Source organism: Gallus gallus, chromosome 5, assembly GCF_016699485.2.
Source record: "Gallus gallus isolate bGalGal1 chromosome 5, bGalGal1.mat.broiler.GRCg7b, whole genome shotgun sequence".
Lineage (NCBI taxonomy): Eukaryota > Metazoa > Chordata > Aves > Galliformes > Phasianidae > Gallus > Gallus gallus.
Window position 1 is genome coordinate 8,846,851 of NC_052536.1, and position 12,508 is coordinate 8,859,358.

At 35.2% G+C, this 12,508-nt stretch overlaps 1 protein-coding gene across 4 annotated transcripts in view; it reads left to right on the top strand.

Moving 5' to 3' along the window:
* SBF2 (SET binding factor 2) overlaps positions 1 to 12,508 on the top strand; it is a 232,491-nt gene that overhangs the window by 184,475 nt on the left and 35,508 nt on the right. For 3 of the 4 annotated variants that reach the window (XM_015286380.4, XM_015286382.4, XM_015286381.4), the window contains exons 24-29: positions 271 to 446; positions 1,387 to 1,532; positions 5,273 to 5,471; positions 5,870 to 6,066; positions 10,100 to 10,237; positions 11,295 to 11,390. In XM_015286380.4, coding sequence (XP_015141866.1) covers positions 271 to 446; positions 1,387 to 1,532; positions 5,273 to 5,471; positions 5,870 to 6,066; positions 10,100 to 10,237; positions 11,295 to 11,390 — 952 coding nt within the window. The remainder of the gene's footprint in view (positions 1 to 270; positions 447 to 1,386; positions 1,533 to 5,272; positions 5,472 to 5,869; positions 6,067 to 10,099; positions 10,238 to 11,294; positions 11,391 to 12,508) is intronic. The other variant, NM_001012895.4, reaches the window with a different exon arrangement.

Sequence of the window (12,508 nt, forward strand, 5' to 3'; positions counted from 1 at the left end):
TGTTTGGTGTTATGAGAATTCCAGATGCTTCATGATGAAAATATCTTAGTATTACAACATCAGTACTAAAAGCAAGTAGAAAAATGAACAAGCTGTATAATGTCTGTCAAAATCAATAAGATATACTTACAAACATATATTTGTATTTTCTGGTGTTCAGTGTACTGCCTAAATATGAAGATTTTGCTAATATATTTTAGAATCTTTTGATTTGTTTAATCCTGCAGTTTATTTTTTAAGTTCCTAACATGCCCTGTCTTTAATATGCAGTTAATTAAAGTAGCGTTTGATGAAGAGGTCAGTCCTGAAGTGGTGGAAATATTTAAGAAACAGCTAATGAAGTTCCGTTATCCTCAGTCTATCTTCAGCGCTTTTGCTTTTGCAGCTGGGCAAACAGCACCACAGATAATTTTACCAAAGCAAAAAGAAAAGAACACTTCGTTCCGGTATGGTTATCCCTCTTCTTCTATCACTGATGTACTTGTTTACTTCTAGTCAAATTCCTTAAATAATCAGACAGATATTCAGAACTCCGAGCATCTAGTTAGTTTGACATTCCAGAGAACTGATTAAATGATATTCCCTGTCTTTTAATGTTTACAGAATAAAAGGTAGGTTGATATGAAATAAGTGTTGATATAAGAATGTATTATTTATCCAAACTTATTGCTGCAGTTTTGCAGCAATTGCTTGCAATTTTGAACAAGTATCTCATTAGATTTTTGAATACATACAGTATTAATAACATACTCAATTGTGTGAACTATGCCAACATAAAAACAGAGTTCTTGTGTGTTAAATTATATATTAGTTACCTCATGTAGAGTAGAATTCATTTTACCCGTAGAAGAGTCTGTATACCTGTCCTAGTGCTCTTTTATCATCTAGAGTTTCAGCTTTGGGTTCTCTCCTAAATTTCATGTTATACATTAATTTTTACTAGACTAGACTGATCACTGTTCAGTACCCCTGAAAGTGGTATTTTCAGTGATTCTGTGTTGATTATTGCATTGCTGACACAGAGAAGTAGAATCCCACTCTAGTCATGGAGTCTTAAAACTTTACAGTAAATTCTGTCTTTCTTACCTTCACTCTGTCCGCTTCATAGATTTGTTACATTGCTAGCAAAATATGAATGCCTAAAGAAATATTATGGCTGCCTATTCATTATATTACACATAATAGGCATAAATTGCTCTCAATGTAGTAAGAATGGATGTAAAATTAGTGTAGGAAGTCATTTTTCACGAGTTTTAATTTTGATATAAAATGAGAAATAGAAATCTGTTTTCTTTGAGTTAGGAAGTTTATCATAAAAATCTGTACATGCTATTGAGAACAGCTATATCTATCTTTTAAAATACTTTTTTTTCTATGAATTTATAGTACCTTCTCAAAAAGCATTGTGAAAGGAGCAAAACGTGCTGGGAAGATGACAATTGGTCGCCAGTATTTGTTAAAGAAGAAGACGGGCACAATAATGGAAGAAAGAGGGAATCGTCCAGGCTGGAATGAAGATGATGATGTCTCTGGTAATAGTAAAATAATTTCCATTTTTTGTTGATATGTCTATCCTGTCATGCTTCAATTTCAGTATGTTAGGCGAGTAGTACCTTTGGGAAGAAATTGCAGTCTTCCTGGACAGGAAGGAGAAAGGTTTCAAATAGTGCATTGGTTAAACATTTTTGTTTGTGATGACTGAACATATAGGGTAAAAGAGGAAGCCGACTTCATTCAGTGGTAAAGCAAAAGAGACTTTTTTTCTAATTATCAAACTGTTTTCATATAATATCTTTAGAAAGCCTGGCATTGCTTTATCTGTCATCAGAAAGCAGTATTTGGCGAGGTTCAAGGAACAGCAACTATTAAAGGCAAATTTTGTGTATGTGGAAGTGATCGGTGATTTCTGAAGAGAGCTGAAGACATACTGAAAATACCATTTTTTCTAACTTTGGTTGAAAGGAATTGGGGAGATAAGTTAGGAAGTGATTTGGACACTTTGTACAGTGTGATGGTGTGGACTTTGACTTTCTTCCAAATACTTATTTTCCTACCGTGTGCTGCTGTCAGCATATCCTTATCTGGACCAGTGCTAATTTATAATAGGCCACTAGAGGGAGCCAGATTCTCCTGTACCTTAACAGGTATTGTTTTGTCATCGCATTCTTTCTTTAAAAAAAAAAAAAAAAAAAAAAGTAGTCGCATTTCAGATAATGAAGAGTTTATGAAACACTAATAATTTCTTCGAAACATCAAACAAGCCAAATTCACCTTCTGAGATTAAGGTGACTTACATGATTTATGTGCAGATAAATAAAAGTTATCTGACACCAAACTATGTTACTGCACTTTCTCTGTTCTCTCCCAGAGTAAAAAGGGCCATTCCAGGAAAGCTGAAAAATACTGATCCTCTTCTTTCATTCCTGATAAATATGGTGGAAAAAAAGGCAGGAAAAAAAAGGTTACGAAATACAGAATGTCTTTACACAGCTGAAAAGTTACGTTCTTAATTGAATTTCCAGCCTCTTCCTTAAGTGCTGAGTTACTATGTGTTCTAATGTTGTGGAATCTTCAGCTCAGAAGGAATTCTGCAAGCTGAGCCTGTCCTGGGTGTGATTTTGTGTCCATCACTCAGAGAGACCAAGCATAATTGAGCCTGTATGTTCGTATTTCTCATGACAGTGAAGAAATCTGAAGAGTTTCTTCATTGCCTGTGTTCAAAACAACTATATTCTTCTGTGAGCACATAACTATTAATGGCAGTCACTTTTTCCCCTCCCCTGACAAAAATACAAAAAGATAAATTGTGAGGCTTCCTACCTGCTGCTTTCCAGATGTTGACTGGGGATGTGTAAGGTGATTAAAGTCTGACAGCTTGCTCTTTTCTCTGCACTGCACTGTCATTTGAGCTGCAGTACTCCTCATTTCAGACAGACTACAAATAACCATAGAAAATTTTCCATTAATCACTGCAATTTGTTTTGTATTGATTGCTGCAAATTCCTGTGTGTTTGCAAGTCTTAAAGACTGAAGTTTAGGGAATTAGGCAGCTTTACCAGCAATGAAACAAACAGAACTGTTGGCAGCAGGTGATGCATTGTCTTGTAAAAAGAAGCATTAAAGGGTGGGGGTGGAAAGAGCTTCAGGAGATCATCTACTCCATCTCTCTGAGCCAAGGCAGGCACAACATACTTTACATGTTCTCCATAAATGCTTACCTAACTTTTTCTTAGCTTTCAAAGATGAAGATTCCACAACTCCAGGACATTTATTCTAATGCTTTAACCATCCTTAATGCTGGAGGAAAACAAGCAACTTTCTGATGTTCTGACCTAGACTTCTCCTTGCCACAGTTTATATCCTTCACTTTTTCTTCTATTACCATGTACATGTAAAAGGGATGACTCCCTTAATTTGAATTACAGTTTTTAATACAGTTTTTTGAATATTATAAAGTTTCCTTTCTCTATTCTTTTCTGGATATTATCTGTAGTTCTTTTCAGTCAGACTTATTATTCTTTATAGAGTTCTGAGTATTTTCGTCTCTCTTCTCTAGGTTGTCTTTAAGTAGCCCATGTATATCTTCATTTACAGAATTGGGCACAGTACTCTAGATAAAAGTTATTGCTAATGAACACCTGGGTTTTTTCCCCCTCCATTTCCTCCTAATGTTTATATTTTCAATTTTCTATGGGTGAACATAGTGATACGTTCCAGAAAATAGGAGGCCATCTGTAAAATATGCTTCTGCAAACAGTCATATCTCAAGAAGAGTAAAACAAAGGGTCTCTTCCTCATGTTTTCAAAATCAAATGAAAACAAAACGCATTTAGAACTTGAGATAGAACAGTGTCTTCCCTTTTCAAGTTAACAACACTGATTCGAGCTCTTATAATCTCTGGCTTTTCACACTTACAGGAAAATGATTTGTAAATTGTGATCTCCAATCTACCTGCTTTCATGAGAGAAAAATTTAGGAGAGAAAAATTTAGGGGAGAAAAAAAAAAAGTGAAAAATGCATCGTAGTCTTATCTAAGACAGTTATAGCATTCACAATGTCTAAATGCTGAGCTTCTGTGTTCCCTAAAATAGAATTATTTCAAAATCTTGTTTAATTTGTTTCTCTTAGTGAATTTCATAGTTTTACATAGTTTGTAACTTCTTCTTCAGGACAAATATGGAAATATAGAAAAGGAGGAGATATTGTAGCATTCAAGTCTTCATTATCTAGCTCAAATAAGGAATAGCTCTTTTTGCATGATGCACCACGGGGGCAATAAAATTACTCAGGTAGCTTTTATGCTAATATGCACAAAAGGAGAGGTATCTAAAATGTACTTCTGTAAATTCTGAATGTTGTCTGGTGACAGGTTTTAATTGTCTTCACTTCACTTTTCAAATATAATTTTAATTTTCAATTTTATAAAGTCCTGTTTAAAATTTAAATCTTTATATACTTTTCGGTGCCAAATTGTTAAAGAAATACTTCCTCTCATATGTGCATACTTTAATGCTTGAGATGAAATGGTAGCAACTGATATGTACTGCAGACAGTGAATCTGCTTTCAGTATTTGGAAATAGTGAAGTGTTGATAACAGGCAGGTGGCAGATTTTGTACGAAGACCTTGCTTGACTTGAATTTCAGTGTAGTTTGAACTTGTGGCATGGTTTTTATCTCATGATCAGAGGTTTTTCTGCTTTGGAACATGAAACTGATGTGCATGGCTGAAGAAAGTTGCTGTTTGACATTGAAACTGAAGCATTAAGAAGCCAACATTCACCTACTCATGACAGGAGTATTTTTATTTGAACCAAGCTTTAAAAAGGTTGTTTTATCTTTTGAAGATAGTTTAAAAGAATTGGGAGATCCGTTTTGTCTCGGATGTTTCACAAATTTGTACTCATTTTTAATTATTCTGTCTCATGTACATCTTTGTACAGCTGTAGTGAGTTTGACTTGTTTGAATAAATATACTAGTGCAAGAAATGTGGCCTCAGTTCCCTTCAAGTGATTGTACAGAAGACCTTTTTCTGGGATTTCAACATGAGAGAGATGTCAGCCATGTCGACTGCTAGGGCAGTAGGTAGCTGTGAGATTAATTTAAGTTTCTTGACTGAAGTATTATTTTGTTGCTTACAATTTCTATAATCTGTAGTTTATATTTATTAATCATTAACAGTAAGACAAGCTAATAATAAGTTCAGAAAATAGCATTGTTTTTTGTAACTGCTGACCTTCACAACAGCAAACTTAAAGATTTTTAACTTTAGTTTCAGATGACAGTGACCTGCACACAAGTGGTACCCTAAAAGCATCAGAGAAGTCAACAATGGAGCAATTAGTAGAAAGAGCCTGTTTCAGAGACTATCAGCGTTTGGGACTAGGGACCATCAGTAGTAATACTTCTCGCTCAAAAATGGAATACTTGAGAATAACTGCACTGAACAGAATGTATTCTCTTTGCAGAAGGTAAGATTACCAATTCAGACAAGCATTTGGAAATAAAGATGATGTGAGCATGGTGAGGTGGTAGGTGGTGTGTTTCAGCAGTGATGACAGCGACAGTGGGTCATCTCCACTGGTCCAGAGTATCATGCAGGCTATTGTTTTTGGCTGGTGAAAGTGCATAGCTAATGGTGGTGACTATGTTGAAAAATGGTACTTAGTAGCTGAGAATTTTCTCTGTCAAATAGCGTTAATGTGCGCTTTGTATCCGTTGTAGTTTCTATAGAAATATAGGTGGCATTACTTTTGGAGCAGCCTGCATACATTAAGCCTGTAATTTTAGGATTTTTTTTTTTCATTGTTTACAAATTTGAGAGCAGATTTAATTGTTGTTCTGTTTTGTTTTTCACTTGTCAATGCAGTTATCCTGGGCTTCTGGTAGTACCTCAGTCTGTTCAAGACAGCAGTTTGCAGAGAGTTGCTCGCTGTTACCGTCACAATCGCCTACCAGTTGTGTGCTGGAGAAACACAAAAAACAGTTCTCTTCTACTTAGATCTGGGGGCTTTCATGGCAAAGGTGTTGTTGGCCTCTTCAAATCCCAAAACACACATACTGCAGGTGAGCTGATGCAGCCAGGTTTTACTTATATATGTATTTCGAAACTAAAAAACATTTGTGTACATACATATATGTATATATATTTATATTTTTAGTTTAGAGATACTTTCTAGAGGAAATCAGATGGTTTAACCAAAAGTCCCAGGACATGGATGTTTATCTGATATTACAATAGTTCAGTATAATGTACGTCAAGAATCAGACCCTGAGTAGTGTGAAGGTAGTTCAGAAATGTCAGTTGAAATCTCAACAGAGATTACATATAAACTAGAAAATCTTCAGTAAAAGCTGCCATCTGCCAACTGCAGTGTCTCAGAGAATGAGGTATCTTATTTTCTAATAATTCCCTGTTCGCCTTCGTTTATCTTTTCTCTTTACACTGGTTGATCTAATGAGTGTATGTACTCAATTTTAATGAACTCCTATATAAAATAGTAGAACAAACGTTATCCATTATATTTTCTGATGTCTTTCAGTGTAATATTAGTTTTATTTTTTATCTTTCTTTTGTAAAGCATAGATTTGAAAGATTCTCCTTGAGGTCTTCGTATTGATTAAATAGTTGACAGACCAGTTAAATTTTCAAAAGAATGTAAAATATTAGGGCAAAATTATTTTGGAAACGACATGAGTCAACTTTCATCATTCACCCGCACTATGAAGGACATTTCTTGTGACTGCCTGGATTTCTGTGTCTTATGCTGATGGTTTCTCAGGAGTTAATTTCGTGCCAGAAGTGAATTTGTTATATTTTGTATAGTTTGTCCTAGGGAAATTTTCAGAAACTTAACAAGTTTCAAAAACTTAACAAGTGCAAGTTGGATAAAAGTAGATTGAAGACTCGTGACAGAAAGTAGCTTGATTTACAGAGTCCTTCAGGTGAAGTTTTGCTTCCTTAAATATCTTTGTGAAATCATCATTCTTATTATTTTTAAAGAATAGTTATTGTCTGACACAGTATTTAGCTATATCTTTTTTTGGTGTATATCAAATTCACCTTGACAATCTCAAAACCTCAGAGATATTACAAGAAGATCTTTTTTTTTCTTTCAGTCAATGTCTTGACTGGCTGTTAATGTTAACTTTTGAATCACTAGTCCAAACATTCAGTAATATAGTTTTGACTTAGTGCATCTCTTTTCTGGTCTGCATGAATGTATTTTAATTGGTAGAAGAAGGTAATACATTGAGTTTTATGTAATACTATTTTTTATAGAAAGGTTTCTTAAAATGAGCCAGTGAAGTACTACCAATAATTAAAATAGTAATTGCCACACTTGAGTTTTGCCAGTTGCTCCACAGGCTTTAGCTCTGAATCTGAAGCATGATAATTCAAATGCTGGTCTTATCAGCTGGTTCTGTACTGATTGTCTTAGGTAAAATATCTGGCCAGCCATCTTTAACCTGGTACAGATAGACTCAACTGCAACAATTTTGCAGAGATAGTCTGCAAATTACATAAAGACAAATACTTCCATATTCTCTGCAGTAGCTTAAATTTCTGTGTGCATGAGTGTATAGGAGTCTTCCAAAATAAGATCACAGTCTCTTTTAATGCGTTTCTTATCTGCAGTCTTGTTGCTTTTGCAATTTTCTCTTTTTAATTTTACATTGTTTTTTATATTAGCATTGCCACCCTCATATTTCTGGTAGTATGTTAGGAAAGACTGTGTTTGACACTATGTCTGACGCGTCAGATGTTCGTTTCCACTTCCTTTAAAATGTGAAGGGTTATGGAGACTTGCAGGAAGTTACTGTGAGGGTAATAAAAAATGTTTATAGGATACTGATTTTTAATGAAGTTGAAGCTTGATGAAATAAAACATTTTAAGAAACTGATCACTAAAGATTGTTATGCACGGGTGCTTCTGAATGTATTTGCTTCAGTTGGAGTTGTGTACAGCGCAGGGTCTATACTGAAAATACACTGTAACACAACCTAAGAGAACAAAGATGATCTTAAATTCAAGTTGGTAGATACATACCTTCCTAAGCAGAGATTCCGTAGAAGATTTTTTTTCCAGCAGTTCTGGATTGATAGACAGAAATTAAATGGACCTGCTGCAAATTAATGTTTGTGGCCCTCTGTTATATTATATGTTAAGCAGCTTTTCATCTTTAAAAGACAATTGAGATGAATTATTTTTATTAGAAACGCAGAATTTGTTTTCTGGAGAAACTATGCATGGTAGTGAATTGTTCTATGGAACCAAACCATATGCAACAGAATTGTATTTTTCTAACTTCTGTCCATAAAAAATTATTAACAGATGTCTGAATATGGAATAGAGAATATACTGGTCTTTTCAGAAGTTCCTTTTAAACATGTAAAGTACTTTCTGAATTTCACCCCCAGGTCTTTTTCCTCTGCACAATCTTCCAACTGACTAATACTATTGAAAGATACTATTTAGATTTAGATACATTTATACAACATTTAAATCTTTTTTGAAACATCTTTTACTACTTCCAACTTGTTACATAGCAGTCTTCAGCATAGAATGTGACTGGAGCACTACTGGAGAAAACTATTTGTAAGTTAAGTAATTGTGGCTTTTCAAAATGTGCTCATTCCGGTTCTGACATCTCTGATTCCAAATTCAGGCTTCTGTGATCAAGGTGCATTTTTGTCCTATAGCAAGTCTAGATGAAAAGAAGCTGTCACCTTGAGACTGTAAAAATTTTTTGTCTTTACAGTCACAGTACAGCCCAGGACCTGATATTCATCTCCTTCCCTTCCTTCAAGTCCTTGCACCAGGACACAAATGGTGTTTTTTTCCATGTTAAAAATGTTTCCTCTAATGATAACCTCATTTCCTAGCACCCATTTAAAACCTTTTGCTGTTGTTGTTTTTACATTGACTTCTTGTTTTGCTCTTCGTTTCTTACCTTCCTAGTCTTAAGTGGGCATCTGTCTAACTTGCACTACTTTCTCAGGACATCATACTCTTTATCATGCATTTTTTCCCACTCTGTTTTTGATCTCTATCTGTGTCCTCTCTAGCTTTGCTTTCATCCAGTCTTTTGCAGCCACTTCTCTTTGAAATGGTCCTTTTCGATGTTTCCAGTAACTCAATCAATATCAGTGACAGCTGGAGAACATTTTAGCTTTTGAAATCTGTAGAGGAGTCATCTGAAACTCCATGCATGTCAAGGATTATTCAGAAGTTTCCATAAAATGAATTATAGTTCTTAAAACAGTGCAGCCCCTCTCCCTCTGGCTGCCTAAGCATCTGAGAAGATGCTTCCTGAAGTTACCTACTGTTGAAGGAGCAGGTAAACTGCCACTGGGGAGCAGGAATTTTGCTTTTCATAAGTGGAGGTTCACTGATATGTGTTATCCAGGTGTGCGTGCACTGTCCATCTTCTTTTCTCTCTCTCCTCCATTAAGGAAGGTAGATCCAGGTTGTTGGTTGCCTGAAAGAGGTGAGGGTTATGCCCATTTACATCTCTAATGCAGCAGCAGATAGCATAAACAATTATGTCTTTTGGTAGGGGTATACTTCAACTGGATAGGCAACAAATCTCAAGGAACCTCCACTTGTAGTTAAATAACCTGCTTTTACTGATTGAGTATGGTTTTACCTTATTTTTGTTGAAAAACTGTTCTGCCTATCGTTACACTTTTTTTTTTTTAAGGTTGACATTTACTGAGCTGTATCACAAACATACAAATGTTGCTTTTTATTCTGAGAGTGAAGAAAAGGTTACATTATCTTCATTCTATTTTTGTTGACCACTGCTGAACGAGGAATGAATGTTTTAAATGGTTACCCCAGGGTAACAGACTCTTTTAGAAGCTTAGCTTTGCGAAGTGGAATGCAAGAGAACGTTGCTGGGTGTGCTCTACAGCCAGGTGATGAACATCTGGGCATTCTTTGTTATCAAAGAAATGGCTTTTTGAACATACGACGAACAAACCATGAAATTTTCAATGAACTGTTTCACATAGTAAGCTTTCTCTTTTTCTATTCTGTGTATTTATAAATGTCCATGCATTTTAATGTATTCTGTTCTTCTTGTGACTGTTTAGCTCCTGCTTCTTTAGAATCTTCGAGCAGTATAGAACAGGAAAAATACCTTCAAGCCTTACTGAATGTGATATCCGTCCACTGCAAAATGAATGGCAGTAATACTCTCACTGTTAGACCAACAATTGCTCTATCACCAGGTAAAATTGTTCTGTGTGGTGTTTTTATGTGGTTAAGTTGAAAAGAGAGAAGGGAGTCTTTCATGGCTTTGGTGTTAATTCAATTTGTCCAATGTGAATTCTGTTGTTTCTTTTATTGCTACACTTTGCAGGTAGTTTATTCATTCTTCCTTTTAGTGAATATGTTCTCTGTTCCTAAAAGATGTTTTTAAACTTTCCCAAAGTACTTTTCCATGTTCTTAATCGGGCAATAGGTGATTCACAGCTTCAGTCCTTCAGAATATCAAGATGTGAGAACTATCCACATCAGTGGGTTGGGTTTTTGTTTTTTTTTTTTAACATTATGAAATGAAACAATTACATTATATATATCATAATAAAAGACAAAGATGCACTTTAATGTGTTATATAACAAACTAAACATCTTGAAAACCATAGAATAAGAGACTGCCACCCTGAAGAGACTGTGGAATGCTACTCTGTTTCGTATAACTAGAAAATATGAGATTGCAATGTGAACAAATGTACTACAGCAGCAATGGGAGGCATATGGGGATTTTCATGTGTTACATACTCATAATAGTATCTTAATGCCATTTCTGCATAGAACTTGCAATGAAAACTCTTTCAAAAGACATTACTCAGTTAAATATTTTATTTCAATTATTATGTGATGCAACTTGATAAAGTTTATTTGAAAGCATCCCCAGATACTTTGCCAGGTTCTTAAAAAGAAAAGAATGCAACTTAAAATTGTGCCTGTCCTGCCTTATCCAGTCAGTGGAAATTTGCATAATATACCCAAACGGTGGCTTCTCTTGTTAAATAACACTGTTTCCAAAGTGTGGATGCTTTGCTTCGTTTATTATAAAATATGTTGATTGCTTATTTGTATCTAACATCTTCATTCTGTTGCAAGTGTATACATCTGTCTTAAAAAAAATGTATCAGAAGTACAAAATTGGCAAGAATTATCTGTATTAAGGGTGGAAAAATATTTTCATCATTTCTGTGAAGTGTTAGTCTGAGTAACACTGTAGTGTTTTTAATCTTGTATTCTTTTCTTGGCTGACTTTAGGCACTGACAGGAGGGCTTCAAGAATGTCTACTGTGTTTAAGCAGGTAGTGCCAGGACATTTGGATGTAAATCTATCCAATAGCTTTGCTCGAGGAGGTTAGTAAGACTAGCTCAAAGTCTAAGCACCTTTGTTATTTGAAATAATAAGTGATAACAAAATGTTACTGAAATTAAAAGTAATTGCACTACTTACAAATCTATTACATTGTGAAACAACATAACAGAAATTACAGATTAGCCTCAATCCATAGCATAAGTATCTAATTTCTGTTTTAGTCCTTCACTTACCATTGAAATAAAGGTTATTTCATGATGGAATTGGTGGAAAAGTAATCACTCAGTAATTATGTCTTTAAATACACTGTGATTTGTCCATATTTTTAATGTACTTGAATTGTGTGGCCTAAACCCACACATTTTGCATTCAAATTGAATGGACTTTTGTAGCAGCCTGAGGTTGGGCTGAGGATTAGCTGACACTTCATCAAATTACAAATCATGTAAACAATTTAACTCTAGGTAAAGGAAGGAGTTACATGGCTGTGCTTTCTTTGGGAAGGTGTTGTTTTTACAGAAAGCTCCTTCTGTGATTTCCAGCTGCTTTCCTAGTCTGATGAAATTATGATCATCTTCTCTGTGCACAGAGAACTTACATACCTAAATCAGTGTGGTGAATTCCCTAGGTATGTTATATATTTATTAGAGCTGAAGGCTACCGAAGAAGTATTTTTACGTATATAAAAGTTGCTTTTCTTCCTTCATGACTCTACTGGAGTTTGTGGAGGTGAAAAAACAGAGAGAGAGCAGTTGGGTAGGTTAAATGCCTGGGAATCAGAGAGGAGCTTAGTAGTGTCTGGAATTGTTAGACAAATCGGTGGCTGTGCTTTATTTCTCTCAGTAATTTAACAGTGAAAATGTTGGGTAGCTGACAGCAGGTGTTTGGTTGTTTTCTGTTTCCTCACATTGGGACAGAAGTGCCAGCAGCAAAGTGCTGTTGAGGACTGGGATTAGTGTTCGTGGTAAATGTGATACGGTGAGCTGCTCAGTGAAGGAAAAGGAGTCTCAAGTCAGATGTTGTTGATCAGATCAGTTTGTTGGACACTGTCTGTTGGCTAGATTTCAGCAGTAATCAGAAAAAGGGCAGGAAAGTTACCATGTATCTTGCTGGACTAATGCCACGCCTGCTCTGTGTATCTGAAAGATGTAACTAGAGA